Source organism: Micromesistius poutassou (genome assembly GCF_964030765.1).
Source record: "Micromesistius poutassou genome assembly, chromosome: 3".
In the NCBI taxonomy this organism is placed as follows: domain Eukaryota; kingdom Metazoa; phylum Chordata; class Actinopteri; order Gadiformes; family Gadidae; genus Micromesistius; species Micromesistius poutassou.
In genome coordinates this window covers 18,053,678-18,079,655 of record NC_140273.1, presented here as the reverse complement: position 1 = coordinate 18,079,655, position 25,978 = coordinate 18,053,678, and the positions used below count along the sequence as shown (strand labels likewise).

The 25,978-nt window shown below is 43.0% G+C and overlaps 1 protein-coding gene across 1 annotated transcript in view; it reads right to left on the bottom strand.

The window, feature by feature from the left end:
• The window catches only part of rab11fip4b (RAB11 family interacting protein 4 (class II) b), a gene marked incomplete at its 5' end in the record, with an annotated part of 44,773 nt that overhangs the window by 16,680 nt on the left and 2,115 nt on the right, over positions 1-25,978 (bottom strand). Inside the window, 4 exon segments of the mRNA XM_084465196.1 lie at positions 328-468; positions 470-699; positions 25,197-25,282; positions 25,601-25,688. Of these exon segments, the coding sequence (XP_084321322.1) occupies positions 328-468; positions 470-699; positions 25,197-25,282; positions 25,601-25,688 (545 nt within the window).

Below are 25,978 nucleotides of genomic sequence, written 5' to 3'. Positions count from 1 at the left end.
TTAAATCATTCGGACAGAGTCTCAGCATGGTACTGAGCTATATTGATTGATTTGATTAAAATGACTTCATTACCATATTAATTAATCTACATATTTATCATTATGTATCATTAATCATTTAAATGAATGACATTTCTTTTCACTTCTACTTGATAATGTCCTGCTATGTTGGTGTTTATCTGAAGGGCTGATTATGGTCCCACGTTCACGCAACGCAATAACCACGCAGACGCTTCACCCTTTATGGTTCTGCGTCGGGTTCGGACCAATCACAGCCCTTGCGGCTGCGTCGCCTCAACGGAAGGTTACAATTTTTGGGAGGCGCACGTCAGCCCTTCTTGCGGTGGACGCAAGGAGGGTCCACAAGGGCGTGAGGGGTCCGTGACCCCCTTGCGTTGCGGGAACGTGGGCCCATAATCAGCCCTTGAGAGAGCAGCAGCCCCGGCCCCCTGCAGAGCCCCTGACTCACTTGTGTGTGGGGATGAACAGCTCCCCCAGGGAGTCCTCCTTGTCCCCCGGCCGGGCCGGCCCCTCGGAGCTGTCCGAGCCCTGGGTGCTCCCCACCGCGCTGTCCCTGTCCGACTCCCTCTCCTCCTCCAGCTCCTCCTCGTCCCGGGAGCAGAGCCGACCCTCAGTGGTGGTGTCGGAACTGGCCCGCGTGCACATGATGATGGGACGCGCCCGCGACTCCTCACCGCACTGCCGAGAGGAAAGGGGAGGAGGATCTGTCATTAGACTATACTTTATTTGAATTAAACATGATGCATTAGGAGTAGTTGAGACACTTTTTACTTTTAAGTTCGCAAGATATTTAAACCTTACAACAAACAACTCACGGACAAAGCAGGTTATGAATTCTGAAGCCACAAGTCACCCTCCATTAGGGCTGTCAACGAATATTCTAAATTCGAATATATATTCAAATAGTTTTTAAAATCAGACATTCAAAGGTGAAAATTAATATTCGAATGTGGAAAAACACACACCCGGCAGCCGCCGCAGGTGAATCACTGAATCACTGAATGAAGCCTGCCATATTTGGGACAAGAGTCGGGACCTTAAATTGCTTGCACAAAACTCTTGATCAGCACTCAGCATTTGTTTGTTGTTGTTGTTTATGTAAACCAGTATGCGCAGAGAGAGTGAGGGGGAGCGGAGAGAGAGAGAGAGAAAAAGAGAGCAAGGTCTGCGGTCTTGGCCATTAGTTCATTTAGGCTTACTTATTTTTGTGTAGGTAATACGTTGTCAAATATGTTTAAACTTAAATAAACTACCTATACAAGTAGTTATGTCTCGTTGTATTAGTTTGTCCTGTTATTGACGTAATGCATGTCATTGACATAATTTGCAAATATAGATATTTGAATAGTTCGAATATATGAGTTTTTTTTAGAGCGAATATTCTAACTGAATTTTAGAGCAATTTAGAGCAAAGCTCTACCCTCCATATTGCCTTCCACTTAAACAATATCAATGCAGCCTGACGCAAGCAGAACATGACATTTAACTCAGCCTGACCCGGAGAACAGGGAGAGACGGGGAGGAGGGAGAGACAGGGGGAGATGGGGGGGGAGGAGAGACAGGGGGAGATGGGGGAGAGAGAGGAATCTGAGGAGGAGAGAACAGAGGGAGACCGATTATACGGTCCAATTTAAGGCTTTTTATCTCCCTTACCACAAAGGAACTTGCTCTAAATTGCTCCCTACCAGTAAAACGAACAGTGTGTTTTGTATGATCTTTACGAGATTATTACCATATGTTTCCAACCACAGCATACAATTAAGTTGTGCTTTGTTCACTTAGTCTGTTTCAACCTCCGACTTTGTGCACACAGACTTACACTCAACGGTGTAGCCATAGGATGTCACCTGACAAGCTGAACAACAGAACAGCACTTTCTGAGAGAGAGAGAGAGAGAGAGAGAGAGAGAGAGAGAGAGAGAGAGAGAGAGAGAGAGAGAGAGGAGAGAGAGAGAGAGAGAGAGGTGAGAAAGAGGCAGAAAGTGAACATCAGAAAGGAAATGAGGGGGGTGGGGCAGGCACAAATATATCCGGCAAAACAACCAAACGCACCTTCACAACATTACCACGTTTTCTCTCTTTAACTTTCTGCTTGACTGACACCCAACGGTGTCAGTCATAGGATACTGACTCAACAACAGAACAGCACCAGCTTCAAGTGAGAGAGTGAGAGAGAAAGGGAGAGATGTACGGGAATCACTTTGAGGTGTGCCTGACGCTCATGAGTTGCTCATGAGACGAGCCTGCAAACAAAGTGCGTGTGTGCATGTGCCTGTGTTCATTACGAGTTGTTTAAAGGAAGAGGGCATATGTGTACATCTGCATCCATCCAAAGTGTGTATGTAATCATGCATTTTCATGTTTAGGTGCTGTGCAATTACAGGTTAGCTCGACCTCTGTGTGCAGACCACTGCTGGTTTCATGGGAATCCCTTGGTGTAATGACTGGCAACCCAGACAACACCGTGCTCTGTGATTTTGGCTCCTAAAAGCACAAACACAGCGAGACGCTCGCCCTCTGAGGTGCTGTTGGCTGTGTAGTACAAGCGGTTTATTTGCTGCCGTCTGCTCCTCTCGATTTATACACCATGTCCCTGGAGCCCGAGTGATCTGTGATCGGCCGATATTGGCCAATCACAGATAGATCGTACCGGTGTATGGTTGCCGATGAAATAGCGTTGATGTATATAGCTCTTTATAAATCCTCTACCGTCGTTGTTGAACCTCTAAATGCTTTAACTGAGCACATCCACGTAAACACTCCCAACACCAACAGTATTACGTCATGTTCTGTGTGAAGGTCAGTAGGTCCTCCCCATACTACAGGTCATTGGTCCCTTTAGCTCATGTTATTAATGCGATGTAGCAGTGGCCCAAAGCATTGCTGGAGGGTGAGCAGCAAATCCCAAGGAGCTGCTCCACCCCCAGGATACCACGATCAAGATATATAGATATATTATGTAAGGGATAATGTATAGAACGCCGGTCATTATCTAAAATAAGCCCCTTCAGGGCTTATTTCCCGATAATGACCGACATTCTATACATTATCCCGCTTATTACACGGCTACTTGCCAAAACAAAAAAATAACTTCACACAGTGTCTTTTTACAATTACCATTCGTAGTGTTGATCAGCAGAGAAATAGTCCACCAAAGACATTGACGTCGCTTAGCAACCCAATCCGCTGGGGTTGATAAGGTTCCGGATTACTTGCGGAGTGATACGAAAGACGTGAATCGCTCTACTTTCCTTGACAGCGGTCATTATTTGCTTAGCAACGGTCATTATTGAAAAATAATTCACCACCGGCAGTCGGTAAGGCCCATGCAAGTGAACAGAGCATTCCACAGCATTGAGAAGAGCCATGTAATATATATATATATATATATATATATATATATATATATATTTTTTTTTTTTTTTTAACAAATAACTGTTGATATATCAATATTTTAAATATTGCTGTATAAATCGATATCGGTAGTTCTTTACTCCATACATAGGTATCAACTCGTAAGTCGCTTTGGATAAAAGCATAAATGTAACTCCTTAAATCCAGTCTCGGTCAGGCTCTACTTGCCACCTCAAGATACTTTGTTTGAGGCAGTCTCTTCTAGGTTTTTCCTCTCCTGTTCTAAACAATGTATTTTCTATCTGAAGTGGCTTAGTAGGTGGCATATCTTAAAAACGCCAAACCAGACTCCCAAACACCCTAGAATATGCCTTGCTCATACATGATACATGCTGATAATAATGAAAACAATTATGTAGTCGCCGTTACACGGTACCCAAGTAAATGTGTACAATAAAGACAGAAGAGAGAGGTATGAAATCCAACATTTTCAAGATAATATATTCTTCTTCTGAACATGTGTTTACTGTTGACCTTCAGATGTAGATCGTTTACAGCACATAAACACAACATGTTAACGTCTTTTAGTCTTCTGTTCACTTAGTGGGGGGTCTTGAACCAGGGAGGGAGAGTAGGGGGCGGCTGGGTTTGTCACTTTTCTCCTTGGGATCTTTCATTTTTGTTATCTTGTTTGTTTTTGTTTTTTGTTCTTTGTTCTGTCTCGTAATGTACTTATTGTTTCTGTTTGTAATGTAAACAATAAAAAAAATGATCACAAAAAAAATAAACAAAACATGTTAAATAATCACTTTTATATATATGTTATGTAACTGCATGTATGTTGGTACTGAAGTTCTGCCCCACAGTTCAGTGTGTGCAGTGACCTGCATATGTACAGTAGCCGTGTGTCCCGTTGAACTCTTCAGGCCCTGCCCTCTGCTGTGTTTACACAGGAGCCGGTCTACGCAGGCACCCAGCACTATTTGCATTGGCTGCAGTGACGTTGTCCATAGATCACTGCCGATGACCTACCCAAAGTGTCCGGGCAGAAAGGGCTCATGCGACACGGAAATGTGTCCTTTCCTCAAATGAACAATTATATCTAGGTGGTAATGTGGTGGTAATGTGATACCTATAGTAGCTATTATTAGCTAACAAAGAGTATTTTCAACTGTATTTTTCATTAGTCTTCACATCCAACACAGTTGCACTTGCTGTCATCATTCTTGAAACCACTTCTGCAGTGTGACCAGAGCCAAGCCAGAAGATGAAAGATTCCTGCTTCAAAATAAGGAGAGAACACACACACACACACACACACACACACACACACACAAATTGATAGTGTACATAGTCTATGATGTATGTACATATTGTATTGTATTAATAGTGTATATAGTGTTGAAATATACATAGTGTATTAACTATTGTATTAATAGTGTGTTAGTGTACATAAAGTATTATATATTAACAGTGTAGTTATATTGTTAATGTACATAGTGTCTTATATATTGTATAAAATGTGTATCAATCTATTTTATCATGCATTGTATTAATAGTGTAAATGAACATATTGTTTTTCTATGACTGCTTTGCTTTAGTGTTGAACAAGAAGTATGCTTTGAATAACATGCTCATGTTTGTGTCTGTTGGGGTAACAAAAAGATACAGACAAAAGTGATACACAGACAGAGACACAGACACAGACAAAGACATAGAGACAGAGACAGATTTGCCTGAATTGATTTGCCTGTTGCCACAGTACCTGCCAGCCACACTCTCTTGGGCTAACTTCCTCTACTGATTCCCCCCAAAACAGTGCTCAGTTGTTGCAGAGGCACAGAAGGTATTCTTAGAAAACAGGACCTTTCCAAAGAGTCTTCACATGCACACTGACATTGGAAGTTTAAAAACCTTTTTTTAACCATTACATGCAATGTTAAAACAACAGCAATATTAAACTACTGCAGAGAATTTAAACAAATTGGAAAAAAGAAACCACACACACACACACACACACACACACACACACACACACACACACACACACACACACACACACACACACACACACACACACACACACACACACACACACACACACACACCATTATTTTGTTGTTACCCTTCCAAAAACGGGACTGTCCCGACACATATTTTATCACCCTGAACAACAACAACATGGGAAAGCCGAATAATGGCCTCTCCCTCCCGTCTCTGCCTTAGCCTGTCTGAGGGCCAGAGGGTCAATACACTTTTACTGCTGAGCAAATCATTAACCTGCCCGGCTGCTGTGGGGCAGAGCATTATGTGGACGGACGTGCATTTCAAGGCCCTATCGATTCAAGTTTAGGAGGATAGAGAAGGAGCCGGCTTTAGGTCTCACCGTGACTTGGCAGTAGTAGTGGAACAAAGCAGAGGCTCTCAGATTGCTCTCATGAATTTCAAACATAATATAAATAAAGCATTGCACTCTGGAACTGTGAGTGGACAGCCGATACGCGATTAGAGATGACTCATGCCCACTGAGCTGGTGTTCAGCATTGATGTTTGTTTAAAAATACGAGGGATACGCCAAGATATCTGTACATTAGCATTTACCCGTCTTACCCAGATTCAGACCAGTCGTGTAATTCCAAATCCCTCATTAAGAGTCCAGGAGGAAGGTTTGCTGAGTTAGCGTTTGCTTTTCCGTTCGCTACTTCCAGTGACTTGCATTTACAGGCCTAGCTACTGTTCATGTGAGGAGAGTACACTTTAATAATTATTTTCCAAAAATGCATGTAAAATGTGTTCAGAGCAGCTGCTTACTCAAAACGAGTGACAGTAACAACACAACAAGATGGTGATTATTAGGCTACCTGTTATATGCCACTGCCGCACTAATACACCCGCTGCTTCTGGCTGGGTAGTCTATGAGGAGGACAACCGATCAGCGAGGCATTAAGAAAATAGTGAAAATAGTGCCAAACTATCTGTGTGTTTGTGGAACGGAATATGGTTCCAAAATTCAACTACGCAAATTTGCCTCATTCAGCGACACAAATTCAGCTCATTCAGCGATGTGAATTCACCGCATTCGTGGGTTTGCTCGAGTACATATTTTTTTACTTTGGCGCGAATTTGGCTTGATGCTGAATCCCTAGAGCAATTTCCACCAACACACAGGATGAGTGTAGTAAAGAAAGGGAGAAAAGAAGAGATAATGTGACTCGAGGTAGGAGGCTCGACGCATTTTTCCATTCACCGCCCCTCGACATCTCTCACTTGCTCCGTCTCTCCCTTTCTGCTATCGGTTATCCATTCTTCTCCCACACTATTCTCACTCTGCTCATTTTTGTCTGTCTGACTGTCTGTCTGTCTGTGACTACATCAGTTTTGATTCAGTCACGCTACTGTGAAAAATCAGTGCTTATGAAAGCTACTCTTCTGACGCAACACACACAACAAAGACACACACACACCACAACCAAAGAACTAATGACTCATCATGTATCGTTACTTTGTGAGGCAAGAGTGTGGATACGAGAGCCTTGCCAACACAAGACAGACATTCAGCCTCCCTACTGAAACTGCCCTGTGTGAGAACGTCCTCAGCCTCCACGCTCCTCCCTCTCCATTCAGCCCCAAGGAACACACTGGCACGCATTGAAACCCCTTCAGCACAGGTGGACCAACCAACCCGATTCCACACACACACACACACACACACACACACACACACACACACACACACACACACACACACACACACACACACACACACACACACACACACACACACACACACACACACACACACACACACACACACACACGTTTGCCTCCACCTAGGGCCCAGGGGGAGCAGGTAACTGCTTGGGTTACAAGGAATGTAGTCCGGGAACAGAGGACAATGTAGGGAGGAGAAGTGTACTGGAGACACTTGGAACATTGTGGAGGGAACGCACGCCACAGGCACATGCACACGCACACAGCGTTCATTCAAAATGCCATGGTCAGTGAAACGTAGTTCAAAATGGATGGCAAGAACCATGAAGAACAGGCCCAACCGTTGCTGGTGTCAGAGAACAGGATGACACGCAACTGTTGGAGCACAAGTGTGCGCGCGCGTGTTTCTGCGAGTTACTTTGCCATTGGTGTATTTATTTACTTACTTTGTAAGAACACACATACAGCCAGGGATCTAATGAAAAAGGTAACCTAACCTTTACTTTGTGTGTTTTTTTTATGCGTGCGTGTGTGTGCATTTTTTATGCGCGCATGTGTGTGTGCGTGCGCGTGTACGTGTGTATTTTTTATGCGAGCGTTTGGGTGCGTGTGCGCGGGTGTGTGTGTGTTCATGACCCTTCCATTTTTGGACAGTGCAAGTGATACTATTTGGAAATATAAAACAGATACGTGTTTGTGTGAGCCTTTGGGAAATGTCAACCGATACAAATGTGATACTATCTTAGAAAGACAAAACAATATTTGCGTGTGCGCACGCATGAGAACGCAAATGAAAGCTAGGGAGAAACACAATGTATGTGTGAGTTAATCCTGTACTAAGTCTCTTAGTGCAGTTGTTAGCTGACGGTGTCACGCCCAACACAGACTAGGTGTGATTGCATGCATGTTACTGCATGCATGTTATTGTTGTGTACCATTCAACGACTGCGTCCGTAGGTTAATCTGTTGGTCCCTTAGGTTTCACCCACCTGTTCCAACTATGAGTAACAAGTGTGGAGCAACTGATCGTGTTTAACCAGCCACACCGTTCAGCCTACTTCTTCTTACTAAAACAATGAAGCCACAGAGTTACAAATCCACAATAAAGACGCAATCGACTCAGATGAGGATATTTCCTCTCATTATTGCCGTTGCTTAGATTATCAGATTATGGGTAACCATGCATATATAGAATTAGCATTAACCACAACAGAGACACAATGCTTTTCCATAAACTCCCTGAGGATTGTGTGTGGAATCAACTTCTGACAACTCAAATAACCTCAATGCTCTCGTCTCAACCGACGCTTCACTGTTGTCCTCTTGAACTGACGAGCCCCCCACCGCCCTCTCTCCTGTGTTTGTCACCAGCTCCATTGTGTGTGTGTTGGAGGGTCGGCCGGCTGTGGGTGAGACCGAGGCCTCCCAGTGTGGTGGTGGCCGCAGCCGTGGCAGACACTCAGCAGGTGGTCTGACCCCCGTTCCACTACAGCTGCCTGACCTCGCTGGCATGAGAAAAGGCTCCCACAGTTCAGTCCTAATCACTCTTCCACTGCTACGGACCAGACGCTAAATGTTCTGACTTGGGGAGAATTCCCTTATTTCTAGGACTCAAAGAAAAACAAATGATGATAAAATGTGAACCTTGCATCCCTTGTGCACACAAATGTATCTTTTAACGGTAGAGAAAGAGTACATAAATAATATGAGTCCATACGATCCAAGTAAAGAAAATATACTCCTTCATTCATAGAATGAAGGAGTATAGGAGAATGAAGAACACACAAATAACAAATCTTTTCAGCAAGCAGGGGGTAGTGTGTGATAAGAATAACCATCTTTCCATCATTGAGAGAACCAACCTGTTGCACAGGGACAGAGCAGCAAGGGAGGGTTGGTAGTGCTGTGGATTATACTTCATTCATCCAGACCAGCTCAGCACAGTTAATCTAGTTATTGTAGACCGACTTATTGTAAATACTCCCTAAAACAGGGAGCAAGGGATCCCTATCCTCCACAGGCACCCATATCAAATGACCCGGGCCAATCTGGGAACAACATACGGAGGTTTAACAATAGGCAGGAATGCTCTTAAAGGAGTTCAGTACCGGAACAATAGAGGTATCTTTTTCCTTTTAAAGACCAAGTACAGCTTATTATGTAATGTCAGGTCACACAGTGGGACCATCCGACAGGTCTGCGAAGGCTTGTTTGGACGTCGCTTTTTGTTTGAAGATTCCAACGACACGTAAACAAAACCCTGTCCTAAAGATTTTGGGAGTTAAAACTACATTTAAAAAAGTAAAGTCGGGAATAAAGAGCATAACCTGGTCTTTACACTCAAGATAATTTTATTATACTGGAAATTCATACAGGAAGAAACGCTTAGAAAACAAATGAGGCTACAGAAATAGCCAGCTCATAGTTTCCTCATCCTCACCATGGCACCTGTTTTATGTACATACAGATATGAGGGTTGATGCAAACCCAGTTTAAAGTCCATGGGAATATTGTGGCTGTTTACAATGTGCTGTCCTGTAATGTAACCAATCCAATGTAGCCCGATTTTACTTCTACTTTAAAACACACACACACACACACACACACACACACACACACACACACACACACACACACACACACACACACACACACACACACACACACACACACACACACGATCATCCTGTATGAAATTGACAAATTCAACAGATATTTCAATTTGTCCCTGTTTTTTCGTACAATCTGAACCTTAAAAGTCCCTGACACGATAAGCAGCATAGTCAAAGTACAGAATTTGTATTCACTATTTGTACCACACACAGAAGCAGATGCAAACATAGCACAGTGCCGCAGGGAAAAGTGCGCTCACCTCAGTCCAGTTGCTGTAAGAAGACCAACACTAGCTGGTTTGCTCTCCCTCTCTCTATATATCTCGCCCTCAGCGGGTTCCCCGAGCATTGCTTTGCTCTCCGTGTCTCGGTGCCTCTCCCCTCACATGCCCTGCGTCATTCTCTGGTTGTACTCTATATGTCAGCCTTCCTCTCTCCAACCGGGCTCCTAATTAATCCCATTACCGTCAGGGAGATGTTGAACCGAAACAGAACTGTCCGCATGGGCCGAGAAACGACGAGGGAGAGAGAGCACAGAGACAGAGAGAGACAGAGTGAGACAGAGAGCGCGAGAGCGAGAGAGGGGAGATGAAGAGAGGAGTGTAGAAGATATATGCGATCAGACAGATGGTGTGAGATTGTGGTGTGAAATAGACAGAGAGTGAAAATGAGAAAGGAAATAGGGGGAGTGAGGCAGGCACGAATATATCAGACATGACAAAACGCACGCATACATACCAACCTTCACTGCAATCATTTAACATGCTGCTTGTTCTATCAAGCACTACTTATGACTTTCCTCCATGTTTAACCCACATGAATACGCTCACGCTCACACACACACACACACACACACACACACACACACACACACACACACACACACACACACACACACACACACACACACACACACACACACACACACACACACACGCACACACGCACACACACACGGCTCCCCCTTGTTAGCCCAGTTAGCATGGTGCAGTCCCCCCCCCTCCTCTCTCTCTCTCTCTCTCTTACCCCGTGTGTTAGTAGGTGGGGGGCTCCATGTCTCCCCTGCCCCCACGCTCCACCAGCGAAGCCTTGGTCAGCTGAACTCATCCACCCGCCCCACACACGAGAGCCAGTGTCCCGCCGCCTCCGGTCAGACACGCTCACACGCTAAACACAGCACCAGAGCAGATGCACCCTTCTACCGCGCAGGGATAGTCCACAGGGAAGTCCAAATCCAATAGTCCAGAGAAAGAGAGAGAGACTGAGAGGGAGAGAGAGAGAGAGAAAAGCCGGTGGTGTTCTCCTATTAGGAACACTGCACTGGCTTGGCTGAATCTTCCTACGCCAATAGACTGCAACTGCCACTACAAACGGACACACACACACACGCGCGCGCACAAACACAGGCACACACAAAACACACTTTTCCCTTACTCTCTGGCTGGTACGCCGGCTGCCTGCAAACACACTGGTGGACAGCACTGCCTATCAGGCAACAGTTGTTGGATTCATGGCTCCTCCCTCACCTCCTCCTCCTCCTGTGGGGCGGTTGCTTAGCAACAGGCATGGGTGGGCGGGACCGAGTGGCTCCTCACATTGCTGAGCACTCTTCTCGGGGCTGCCGCCCACTCAGGCCATATTTGCATATGAAACCCCGCCTCCAGTCTGCCTGCTAGGGACAGAGCCGCTGGCTGCGGCGGGGAGCAGGAAGGAGCGGCCAAGTGACACATTGTCGCCACTTAAAGGGCTTCTCTCCAGTGATGCCGCGGCAGCAGCTCCCAAAGTACACTCTGTTAGGAGGAGAAACTAGGCAGTCATAAGGGAGAAGGGACATGGCCCGTCTGTGTCTTATAGTGGCAATAGGCAAATACAGTCAAGCGCTTCTTTAACCAGTCAACCGAGTTCAGTTCTCCTCTTTGTGGATACCTGCTTCTATTGCTCTAGTTCGCCTTTATATCACCATGTCTAAAGGTCATTCTTGTGCTTAGTGCTTCCTCTTTCCTCTCCTACTTCCTCTATATGGCAGGTTAATGTTGAACTCAGAGTAATTATTCAGCAGAGAGAGAGTCTCTCTCTCTCTCTCTGCTGACAAATGTACAAATTACAAATGTATGTGTAAAGGCAGTGACCAAACTATGAGGGCATTTTGTTTATTAAGCAATGTGTCTTTGTTAAATGCCATATTATAAACATCCCTGCAACACTGTTCAGCATCTATGTTAAGTGTTGTCATAATGTATTCCATTAGTGAACTGTCCGCTTCAATCAGAGACTGGTTCAACCTGGGTGCTTTCCACATTCTGATACACCGGTCATCCTGACTCTGGATGGCTTGGTAGACACACAAAAAAAAGAACCACAGACAAACATGTTTCACATTGAAGCAATGCCTTCTCGTATTCAACATATGCTCTTCAAACTCACTTTTCTACATAGCTATGTTGTCAAGTTGACATTGTTGTACATGATACAAAGTCTACATATCTTTATGATGGATGGACGTGTCAAGGAGAGTGCTGAAGGTAGCTGATATCCGGTAGCCTGGGAACCAGATGAAGCTGCAAGCTCATGTTTTATTATCTGGCAGGTTGTCCGGCCCCTCTCCCGCTCAGACAGATTCCAGCCGACCGGGCCCGGGTCGGGCCAATCACAAACGCGTATCTGATATGGGGTGGGTCTGATATGATGATCAAGATGGCTTCCACTGATATGCAAAGGTCTGTTGAATCCGTGGCAGTATATAACAAACTGGATGGTATATTTACTCTAAAAGAAGATGAAACAACTGCTCAGCTAAATGTAAGGCAATATCAGAAGACCAATTCCTTCTCTGCCTCTCTCTCTGTATGATACTTACACACAGCTTCATACAGCGCCACTAATCTGTGGATACAATTCTGTACGAGCTACAGCAGCCTTTATGCTCTGCACGCTAGAGATTGTTGCGCTAGTGAAGTGACTCAGAGTTACGGGGAAAGAGAGGTGGAGGGGATGAAAGGAGTCATGTAGGCTGGGGTAAAATTGGGTTATTATGCGGAAAGGAATGCAGCCTCCCTACTTAGAGACCCCCAGCACCAGCACCACCATCCTCTCTCTCACTTTGTAAGGCTGCCAGTCAACCAAAGGCAGGCACACGTCTGTTTATGTGCTATTTGTTAGAAAGCTGTCTCCTTATTCCCACTCCCTGCAACACACACGTGCACAGAGACACTTCCTCCACAATACCTGCCCTATGCCAGCATGCAGAGTTATGGCCAATGCTTCACCACTGCCAACACAGTTAGTGTAATTATATTCAGTGAGGGAATGGATTTATTAGATTACTCTTCAGCAAAGGTGTGCAATGAAGAAGAACTGATGAGGGTAATTGCTGAGAAACAATGGTTATGACTGACCCAGGCCAATATAGTGAGCGCAAAGGAACACAAGCCATATCTGCCTAGAAACTATGGTTGGGAAATCATTGAAGTCGTTGTTGTGCTGGGTTTGCTCTCATGGTTCAAACAGAATGGGAGAGGGAAGGAGCAGGTGCTGGTCACACATAAAGGAGGTAGGAATACTCTTCTGGGCACACTTAATAGGCTGTTTGTGTGTATGGAGAATGAGTTGTTGGGAGTGAAACAAGTCAGCCCGCTCCTCTTATGTTAATTTAGAAAGACTTGAGGTCTCGAATGTCTTGGGAGAATTAGGAAGTCTGAGGAACAAATGCTTATTATGACAACAATTTCTGCATGAGTTGTATATTTAAGAAATAAGTAATGTGAATTTCAAGTGAAGTAAAGTAGAATGGAATAACTTCTTAATAATCCTATTGGTTAGTTTAGCACAACCAGCGATGTCCAGAAGCTAAATCCTGTTTTACAATTTTAATTTTTGTTATGCTTTTCTGAAAACAATTTGATTCTATTTACTTTTGCGCCACACTATATACAGTATATGAATTGAAATTTGAACTGCGTGTGCTTTGGACTTCACGGGGGGACTTATTTGCATATTTCTTTTTGAAGAAACCGGTCATTATCCAGGTACGGTAACATAGATTTGAACTCTTAAGCCAAGCATTTATAATGCTCAATTAAAGCAGAACAATGAGGCAGGGCCACTCCCCAAAATCAGGTTGGACAATATAAATTCATAAACAAATTAATGTCAGCAGCAGCAAGACAGTAAAATAACAAAGAGTAAGTCATTTGATAAGCCTGGTTAACCCTAGTTGTTACAACATCAAGAAGGACTTCCATTTGTTTTTCCATTGCTGGGCAGTACGATAAAAACATCACGACAATGTCACATTCCCCATGGGGCCTTTAAGACTAGAGATTAGTCAGTATATCCAACCCTTAATGCCTATAAAAATAGCCACATATTTTTTTTGACTCTGTAAATACTACATTTGTTTCTGTGCCTCTGCTCATTAATGTCTTCAATATATATAAAAAATTGAGAGCCCCTATTCATTGGCGTTCAATAATAACCGAAAGAAAGAAAGAAAGAAAGAAAGAAAGAAAGAAAGAAAGAAAGAAAGAAAGAAAGAAAGAAAGAAAGAAAGAAAGAAAGAAAGAAAGAAAGAAAGAAAGAGAAACGTCAGCCTTTGACTCCTCAAAGAGAGGAGAGACGTTCATTGCAGTACCGTCAGTTTCCCCTTGTGTGTCTGAACTGAACGGACAGGTTTGATCTGAAGATGAAAGCCATCAACAAAGCCAAATAGTGGGTTGTCAAACTAATTGGATACAAGTAAGAGAAAAGAAAGAAACCAACCTATGGTCTGATCCAGTTATATATATTATTGATTGTTATATGCTCCACAAGGTAGGGTTGGTCTCCCCAGTTCCCGTGTTCTTAGCCAACCTACTCTCATACTAAGAGGCCTTGAACACCAACTCTCTAAATCATGCATGGGCAAAGCAGAGTAAAAGAAAGACCACAGACCCACATTTTACGCGGCACTATGCCTGCCCATAGAGGTCATGGGCACCTCCTCACGCGTCTCATTACAAGTGCATGTCAGATGTAGGTCATGGGGCGGTAACATAAGTGGTGATTAGAGCTAATGCAACATGACAAAGACAGCAACACATGAGGTGATATTAGAACCTCCACTGTGATTGGGTCAAAAATAGACCATAATTGAATAGAGTTTAAACTTGACCTTGATGGTGTTTTCAATGATTTTTCAGGGAGGGGACAGTACCACACCAATATACAGAATAGCGAGATGTGTCGGTTGTTTGCAATCGTCTTACTTAGGGCTGAATGGTGAATGGTATGTGTTACTGCCCTGTCTCTGTATTATAATGTACTTCAATTGAGCCATATTTAACCTTATTTCAACCTTATTTAACAGATGTTGGATCGTTCTGATGCTACATGGATCCTATCCCAAAAACATCAACGTCAAAATAGGATGGAACTCGTTGGACATACCAAGAATTGCACTTGATTACATCACATATGCTGTTAAATGCAATACAAAAAAAGATCCCTGCATTTGGAATATTTCCCATAACTTTAATATTTTAGATGTTTGCTTTAGTCTGCTTATTTTTTGTCTCTTCCCCTCTCTGGGCAATCTTTGTTGATTAACTTGATAGTGATGGATCAAACACAGATTGTATAACACAGACCTGTACAGCCATGGATGACAATTCAAACATAATGTACAATTATGAACTGTTTCCTTATTACATTCATACTTAGTTATTTTCAGTATGCCACTGATGGCTTAGCTGTAACTTAATTGGAGATGTTGATGAACAATCACTGTAAAACCTGTGATTAGACAATTAGACAAACATGAACCATTTCCTTATTACATTCATACGTAGGTATTTTCAGTATGCCACTGATGGCTTAGCGGTAACTTAATTAGAGATGTTGATGAACAATCACTGTAAAACCTGTGATTAGACAATGACATAATTGTATAAGTATCACTTGTACAACCATGCAATTAGGCTCTAGCCTAAGGGAAATCAGAGGAACATTACATTACAACAACATCATCTAAATAACATAACAACCCTGAAAAAACACAGCGTTAAGTTCCAGGTGGTCTTACTATAGTTCTACTCCATGTGTTCATCCATGGTAGACAGGGTTCATGTTGCTGATATAGCCAGACCATGCTTACAGCTGACTGACTAGCAGATCAAAGACAAGATAATCAATAACACGTTCATTCATCAATCACACTGTGACCAGACACCCGGGGACAGCAATGCAATGACGGATCAATGACAGCCTGAGTGAGTGAGTGGGTAGAGTGTCAAGTGAGAGAGATGCAGAGGTAGAGACAAGTTGGAGAGAAGAAAGATAACAAAACTGAATCAAATAGTTGGGGGTAGATGGAAATGATGATGCTTTCATCACCATGTAACCATTGAAACCCATCCTAGTCCAAACGTTCCAATTGTTTACTTTTGACAACCTGACCAATGTCTCCCTTATTGGGAAAAAAGGCATGCCAGTTATAACAGCTAAGAGGAAGAATAAAATGCTCCACGAGGGGCATATATACCACACAGCATTCAGTATGGCCTCTCACTTCACGTCCTCTTGGGTTATTGTGGTGTCCGGATGCTTCTGGGTTTCTAACTACCATGAAAGACTACAGTCACATAAAGAAAGCTACATAACCAGATGAGACAAGCTGCATTGACATTGTCAAGTAGGAAACTAGATGGCAAGGCACTGATTGTTCAACTGCCACTGACTGAAATTATGCTGGCGCCACCAAAAAAAGAATATATGTCTGCCAATATATTTTATATAAGCTTTTAATTTGCATATGCAGTAAAGTGATGGGATGGCATCACATTGATTGATTGCTTCTCTCTGGGAGAACTTGCCCCCCTCCAGCTTATCTTCTTTCTGTTGGAAACCCTGGGGTTCTGCCATGTGTGCTGTGCCCTTTTAAACCCAATGCTGCACTGACTTCATTACTTTTTATTTGGCCAATATATGAATCTGTATAAAATATAGGGTTAGTGGTATTAAGTGGTATTAACTGACACTTTCCTTTCCAAAACAAACAGAAAACACCAGAATCCTGCCATGTCCACCAAACTACTACTACTACTACTACTACATACAGTAAGAATGCCTTCACACCTAGTTCATTTGGATCTGTTCCAAACCCTGGAGCAGTTTGGTTTGTTCGTAGTCATTTGTGAACACATCACACCCAGGTACAGAAAAACAAGTCCTTCCAAGAGCACACAGCAGTTTGTTTGCAGTGAGAATGCAGTGCGACTCAACCGACTCAAACAACTCGTGTTGTTTGAGTTGTTTGAGTTGTTTGTACGCAATTCATAATTGCGCGTAAAATAACTACGCTCATTGTGCTTCTCTATGCGTCTTCTGAATGGAGAATGACTTTGAAAACGTGAATATGTCAATGTTTGCATCTATCAGAGCACAGTTCTCCTACAGATATGTCTTGAGGCAGCACATCTTCACACATCATCATCAAAAGATTGTTTTCTGTACAAAAGTCTTGATTCACATTCAAACTGAATATGCTGCACACACTGTGTGTGCAACATACTGCGTGCATCCATGCTAGTGCATGTCCATGCATTTGTCTCTGCTGTGTGTGTGTGTGCGTGTGTTGGTATGTGTGCCAGCAGAAAGCAGTGGTCTAGAATTGAGCTCCTGTGACAGCCTCTCTATTCAGACCCCGACATCACAGCACAATCAGCGACCTCATTAAACAAACAGCCAAAGACAAGAGATAACAACAGAGAGAGATAAAAAGTGAGGGAAAGAGATGTGGGGGTACAGAGGGAGAGACTGCTCCTGAAGGAGAAGAATGAAACACAAGTCAAGAGGGTAATCAAAAACGAGGCCAAGACACAAAAGGGAGAGAAACAGGGCAGACGAACAAAGAGTATGTGACATGATTCATAGTGATCTGATCAAGGAAGAAAAACTCTCTGTTGATCGGGACATAACTAAAGTCTCGAACAGGAGTTAAGAAAGATCAGAAAAACAAATAGAAAAATAGAGCGAGGTGTAGATGCAAGGCAGGGTGGTGTAGTGAGGTGGGAGTGGAGAGGCGATATTAATGCTTTTGCATGCACTTGACTTTACCCCCTTTTGAAAAGAAGAAGACAGGGTCTGGACATCGACTATAGACAGCAGGACACACACACACACACACACACACACACACACACACACACACACACACACACACACACACACACACACACACACACACACACACACACACACACACACACACACACACACACACACACGTTGGAGTATATAACAGCAGAGGGACACAGAGGAGATAGAGGAAGACCGAAGAGATTGGGTGGGGGAGACAGATTTAAAAATAAAACAGAAAAAACACTTCATTTCTCTGCACCACACTCCGATGCAGCAGCATATGAATCCTGGGTTAAGACAGACGTAATCCCATTGGTTGTACCTTAAGCCATCATTCAGGCTCCATGTGTCACTGGTCTCAGTGCTGTTCTAAGCAGTTTAGAGGACAGAGGCTACGGGTCATTAGTAACCGCTATAAGGTCTTTACTGTTCCTTCATGCTTGAGCTACCTAATAAATAGTCATTAGACAAGATAATTGAAGTTGACAGCGTTGTATCCTTATGTGTGTGGGTGTGTGTCTGCCTGTGTGTGTATGTGTGTATGCTTGTGTGTATTTATCTGTCTCAGATATGTTAGATTAAGGTGATCCTAATTAGAGTACAATTCAATTGGTTATCTAACTGCAGGCTAGTCTCCACAGACATAATCCATTTCCAAAATGCCTTTAATTACACATTATAAATTAGACTATATCAGTGTTCATAAAGTATAAAGAAGCATACTCTAAAAGCCTGTTTTGCCTTATCATTCATTGAGATATTTATCACCATCACTTCATTCTTACTGAGGTGTTATAATGGCCATTGTATAATCCAATTAGTGGGCAAAGCATTCCACTGCATAAATAATTCCCTGGCATGTGAATCAATATGTGTTACAGTTAACAATCAAGGTCTGTGTGTGTGTGTGTGTGTGTGTGTGTGTGTGTGTGTGTGTGTGTGTGTGTGTGTGTGTGTGTGTGTGTGTGTGTGTGTGTGTGTGTGTGTGTGTGTGTGTGTGTGTGTGTCCAGGTGCATGCGAGTATATACTTGCTATCATGCAAGTGAAGGCATGTATATACTGTAGCCTCTACTTGCAGGTGCATACACAACATGGATACAATATCTATCCCTCAGGTGCATCTGTCTTGCAGCTGTATCAGTGATGCATCGCCCATGTTGGGGGCCCCTCCTGGTTCTTGATTTGTTGTATTGGATCACGGGTGGCTGCCACTATGCATGGTCTGCAGTCTTTTTGAGATGACACGAGTTGTGGCCAGACACGCAGGGAAGTTTAAAGCAACTGAATCTAATGACAAAGCAGAAAGGGATGAAGAAAGAAGACCAAAGTGCGCACACGCACACACACACACACACACACACACACACACACACACACACACACACACACACACACACACACACACACACACACACACACACACACCTCCAGGTGCTAAAGCAGCCTGTATCTAGTGCACACACATCCCATCACTCATCACACACCCGAAGACCCAACCTAATTCTTTGCAGAAGCGTTTTCCTTGGCTGTGTGGAACAAATTCACAATGGTAGAACATGACTACAAGATCCTTTTTCTGGCATAAAGCATTGATTTATGTTCACACTTCAGGGAAAACAGATTAAAACTTTCTTCAACTATCGTGCACTTGGATGGGGTACATTTAGTTAAAGTTGATTGTGGTAGCCCCATTATTGCTTGTATGCTGTCCCCTAAGTGTATTTCAGAAAAAAGTTTCTGCCAAGTAGAGATATTGGATGAAAACATAAGCATTGAGCTGCAAAGCTGTATAATGTTAAGTGTGTGTCTGTGTGTGTAAAGTGTGTGTGTGTGTGTGTGGGGGGGGGGGGGGGGGGTATGTGTGTTTGTGCTTGCTTACGTGTGTGTGTAAAATGGTCAAGCTTATCAAAAGTCAATGATCAGTATCGTTTGTCTAAAACAAGAGGAAGAATATGAGATTAAAAAACGACTGAGTCATAATGCCACTGGTGGGCGTTTGTGTCTGGGCTACAGATGGTGGAGCTATATGGAGACATGAGGATGAAGAACAGGGGAGAGGGAAACAACAGGCAGAGGAGGGACATTGCCAGTGAGTGTGTACTGTATTGAGAGGGTACTGTCGAAGTAGGAAATTGAAGATAGCAATGGAGACGCAAAGAATGGCAGATAAATAACATACCACATATATATATAAATATAAAATGAAAGAAATAGAGAGAGCCAAGATTGCTTTGGCAATGTCAATATTTGTTTCTCATGCCAATAAAGCTTTTTTGAATTGAATTGAGAGAGAGCCTAGCCACATAGTTAAAGTAGTCATGTATATCTGTCTACTGCTGGTCTGTCCTTGAATGTCTCTGCAGAAAACATCCTCTCATCCAAGTGTGCGTGTTAGTGTGTCTCTGAGCCAGAGAGTTAAAGCCAGGAAACAGCAGGGGAGTTGCCTCCATAGCCTCTCCTCTCCAACGCAGAAATAATATATTTTCACTTTCCCCCATTCTGTCAATTGTGACTCTGTAAGTTTGACTTGATGGTGGTAGTTTTAATAAGCCCATCTCATTGCTAGCATTGATTCTCTCCCGTTTGACCATGGTTAACACAGCTTTGCCGTTGACCGTATTGGCTTTGTTAATACGGCCTGGGATATCTTTTTTGTCAAAGCACTATTCACCGCATACATTTTGGGCATACAAGTGGCTAAATACAGGCATAATTTAGCTAATGATGTCGGTTAATTGGTCTTTTTTTTCCACTTTAGTCCCTTCAATTTAAATCGTCCCTTCATTCATTACGGACCGATTCCACCCTCCCCGTGTCACTGCTTATTTACTGTCATCGTCCCACTTTAGTTTGTTCTCTCTGGCTTCGGTCCCATTCCCCCATTGTTGACCCCTCTCTCATGGAACAGTCAAAGTTAGAGAGTAATTTGAATACAGTGTGATGACCCCCAGTCAAACCTGCCTGCTCCCCACCGACCAGGGCCAACTGCTGGCAAAGATCAACAAACCGTCAATAATCCATCTCCTGAAGGCAAACCGACAGCCACACCGGCCCCGTGCTACAGGAACCTGTTATACAACTTAGACAACTATTCAAATATCATGTTAGTCTCATATACGTCAACACCTGCAATTAATTGCACCTGTACTTCTTGACTGGCACATTGCACCTTAGCATGTATTAGTAGTATGTGCTAGCACTGCACTGCCTGCCTGCATGTCTTTGAGGTTCAGATTATTAAAATACAGTTATCACATCAAGGGCATGTGGCTCAGGCCAAGCTATAAGATTAATCCTTAAGTACTTCTGAAGGATTCTGCCACATTACAGGTGCAGATGACTTATTTTCATTTTACCCAGGATACTATGGCCTTGAAAAAAACTAAATGATGCCACCCTTGCATTTTCCCAGGTATACTATTTAGTATGCTTTTAAGTGACCTACATCAAATGCACATAGATATCATTAAGGAGCTCGTACATTAGACATCTTGCCAAAGGACGGCTACAGGACAGGCTGCCGACATGGGGATTAGGAACGCAGACCTTTTAGCTGCCAGTTGAACACCCTAGCTGCTACACTGTGCTGTGCTTGTTTGGAGCAGTCTTTTGGAGAAACCGTCAAACAAAGTCACGATAAAGCCGGAACGGCTGAAAAAGACAAGGCAGCGTGTGCCCTCAGTCACATGGTGAGCTGGATTCCACAGGACAACCTGTCAGAAATGTGCCCTCATGTGGCATCACACCAGCAGCAGCCGTCCGTCCGTTTTCCATCACATGACATCGGGTCTGTATGGTTGTCAATGAAGCCATCAGTCAACCGTGTATCTAATTCAGTGGTTAATGCTCTCTGGGAGGAATTGTGCTTGGTGGTGCATGACTCTGGATCAATGTAGGCATACATGTAGTCTACATGTAGTCTATTGATCCAGAGTCATACATGCTAATCGATTGTCTCACTCTCCTTAATGTGACTTTTTCAGTTATGTTTTTCTGAAACTCTTAAGACAAGTTTCAAAGTAAAGATCAAGTTCCGACAGTATACAATTGAATCATATCAACTGCAGTGTGGTGTGACAGCTCCGAAGACGAAGATGGGCGTGGTTTGGCCAGGCTAGGTGTGGTGAAGCGCCTCTGCATCAAAGGACTAATCAAGTCTGAGAGGAATGTTCTTAGAAGCTATGTCTTTATAATCCATCACCAGTTTCAGACAATCAGAGGTCTGGAGCCAACGGAGAGACATGAAAGCGGGGACGATCAAATTTGAGATAATTGATGTGGAATGTGAAGAGAAATAGAGAGATGAAAAGAGGTGGAATAAGAGTTACAAATTTATAAAGAGCATTGCCTTAAATGTTCAAAGCTTCTCACACACACACACACACAAGGAAAAATACAAGGAAATTGCAGCCAATCACTGCAGTGTGGCATAGAATGGAGTTAAAAAACAGGAGAAAATGTGAGACACAGGGATAGGGATAGAGGGAGAGAGAAGAAAATATTAGACGCAGGAACCTTGGATGCCTCTCTGAGCCTGTGTGTTGGGAAAGCTCATCCAGTAATACTAGCCTCCCTTCTACTCCAGAGAAGTGTGGCGTACATTATTGACGAGTTCTAGTGGCAGTCTAGAATGGGGCCCGGTGACCTTTAGAGCAAACTAAAGAGAGCTACGTTTACTGACGTAATGATATCCACCCAGCTCATACAGACAGCCATACAAAGACTTTGACCGTTTTATGTGTGTGTGTGTGTGTGTGTGTGTGTGTGTGTGTGTGTGTGTGTGTGTGTGTGTGTGTGTGTGTGTGTGTGTGTGTGTGTGTGTGTGTGTGTGTGTGTGTGTGTGTGTGTGTGTGTGTGTCCATAAATCGTCTCCTGCTACTGAATAATGAGACACTTCGCACCTCTCACTCTTTGCCTTGTGCCCCACTCTCCCCTCTGTTTCTCTCCCCTTCTCCCTCTCATTTTCTCTCGCTCTCCCTCTTCCTCTCCCTCAGACACACAAAAACACAAAACTATACACCTCTGTACAACTATACAAGTGTTCACACAATAAACCCCAGGGATTCCTTCTCATCCTTGCTATGGCAACCAAACTTTCTCAGAACAACCTTTGGAAGTCCAAACAGCACAGAGCAAAGAATTTACCCATGATTAACTTCTTACCTCAAAAGGAAAAATGGTACCTCTCTGGATCATCAACTCATCAATGAACAATCATCTTTTCTGCCACAAGAATTTAAATAGTTAACTTATTGCCTAACAAAAGCCACTTGTCTTCAAAACATATTCATTAGCTTCAACTTCTCTATACAGACTGCCAGAGAAAACACACTTGTAGTACAAGGTTAATTCTGGAAGGGCCAAACAAGACAGGTACCTTATTGGGATAGAAGATTGTATCTCCCTCCTGGAAGCTTCCTTATAGACAAACAGATGAAGATAACAGCTGAATATAAAAGCAGTGTCCACCACTCCGTCCTCCTGAAGAGTCTGTCCAACAGGTCACGTTGTGGCTCTTCAGGCAGCTTCTGAGAGTCTGTCTCGTCAATAATGTAGGCATGGCTAGGATGATCCAACACAACAGACGTAACCAAAGCCAGCCTGACCCCAAACTCTGTGAGGACCTAAGTAAGACAGCATCTGAGCCTTTCATAGACTGTAGGCCTACTTTGAATCTCACTGATGAATATTACATGGCTTCTCATTAAAATAATTTTTCGCTGTGAAAGAAAAACGTTATCACTCTTCAAAAAGGGAAATGCATCGGTGTTTTTTAAAAGAATGGGTTCAGAGAGAAGCTTTAGCAGAATAATAAGTTTATTAATATCATTCAGTTCAAGTAATAGATCTATGTTCAAATGGATCAAAGGAGGACCAAAAGAATGAACTTATCTTGCCATCCTTAGAATTGTTTTAGTTTAAACAGGTAACAAGTTGCAGATGTGATGATTATGATGTTTGGAATATACAGTCTAAAACAAAACAATTCCCATATCCAAGATGTCCACTACTTCTTTGCCATTAAGCGACTCTGCTAAGATAGATCTAAGATAGATCCAAGGTAGAAATGCTAGGAAGGCATTCCTGCTACAAAAGGTCTTGACAGAAGGCCCTCTGCACCCAGTAGGCAAGTGAAAGGATAGGCCCATCGTTTGTGCTCAATAGCCTGAGCTTGGCAGACTGGGTTACACACATAGGAGAAGATAGGCTGGAGCAGCGGCAGGGCCAACTGCTGCCCTCTGCTGGCCAAATTAAACCAAACAAGGATAATGTCTACTGGTCTATCTTTATAAACTAACAAAATATGACTGCAGCTATACAGTCTATAAATTCACTTTTAACTATTTTACTCTGTATGAACGTTTTATTATATTGCTAATTTAAATGTGCTGTGCAGGCTTTGTCAATAAAAATACACAAATGTCAATGATGCCATTACAATAAAGGTATACAACAATGTTTTCATCACAATCGGAGACCCATGACGGTTGAATCATTCACGTTTAATGAGAAATGGTACAATTACTGTGCGGATATCTATAAACTGAACTTCAGTTAAAGACTGGGGGTCAAAATGATCAGCCGAGAACCACTCCTGCATTGTGATTGCTGTTGTGTGTAGTGGGGGGTTTAGTGCACAGACAATGTGAGGTACAGTGGCTCAAGCAAAGAAAGAGGACACCACCGCATTACTGGAGAAGCGCTATGCTGAAATAAATGTAATTTTTAGATTTGATTTTGGCTTTGTTGGCGGGCAGTCATTAATAAAAAGCAAACACATAACATTGTTTAGTTACGTAACACACCTATTTTGGTCTCAACAGCAATGCATAAAGATTTGATTTTTGGCTACAATCTTACAATGTTTTTGTAACCGTTTTTGGTTGCTTGACAAGGCCTTGATTACTCTAGAACATTTATGTTTGCACCCATAACTTACATTATAGCAAAGTTGAGAGAAAAATGCAAAAGCACATTTTCATTTTTAGAATCACTCTGAATATCTCCCTTGAAAAGGAACTGAAAATGTTGTGAAGGACTCCATCTTTCCATCAAGGACTAGGTGGGATGTGCGCACCCCAACTCATTCGTGTCCCCATCCCTTAGCTATGTGTGAGGTTGCCGGTTAACATGGAGAGTGCAGAGATTGGTAGGTCACACAAAATCTACTCCTCACCTCATGAAATTAATCTAGGTTTATCCCCTGCTGGCAGAGAGGTGTCAAAAATAGCCAGATTACCATCTTTCTATATCCCAACATGGGACTATACCTAATTAAAGATAAATGACACTGTACACGTGTGCACACGTACGTGCGTGCATGCCCACGCCCGAGTCTAGGTTAACCACAAATGGGCATTGTGTAAAAGCACCATGACTTACCTGATAGTTGTGATTGGTGTCCACCATGTGCTGTTGGTGAGTCATCCATTCTGCTCCTGGCAGAAATGGGAGATTGTGCTCACAACCTAGAATAATTGGTCATTAGGTTAGTTACTTAACTGGCACTAACTAACTAAGTTGTCTGGTGCTTGACACATCAGGAAAGAAGGAACACAAAATAATGTGTGCATAATGTATTTTCATGCAGTTGTAAAGAGGTTCTACAGATATGTTCGTCTGATAATACAAACAATTATCTTTATTCACAGACTATTCCAGTATTGATAACATAGAATTGAATATATACATTGAAAAGTAATATCCACATTAAACGTCTGTATAATTTAACCTTATCTCAACGTCACATTGTTTCATGAATTCCTATAACTAAACTCTCCTCTTACCATTGATGGCCAGCACCCCGTGGCAGAAGTCTTCAAAGTTGATCCTCCCGTTAGAATGGGGATCCAACTGTTTGGCCAACTTCTTCACCTTGAGACAGAGACAGAGACAGAGATGGAGAGGCCCATACTTAGTGTTACATTGCTAACCCTTCCTGAAGGAGGGGTCCCTCCCCATGTCATCATGTCATCAAGGTTTTATCATTTTCACCGCACTATAATTGGATTTTGAGTAATTCCTTGCTAATTTGGGAAGTGTGTGTAAGGGCCTTTAAGACTGTACTGTACTGTACAGTCGTGTACTTTTGATATACAGTAACTGACAAAATAAACTTTACTTTGGATTATTAGTCTTGCTCATCACTCTGCACATTCTCAAGG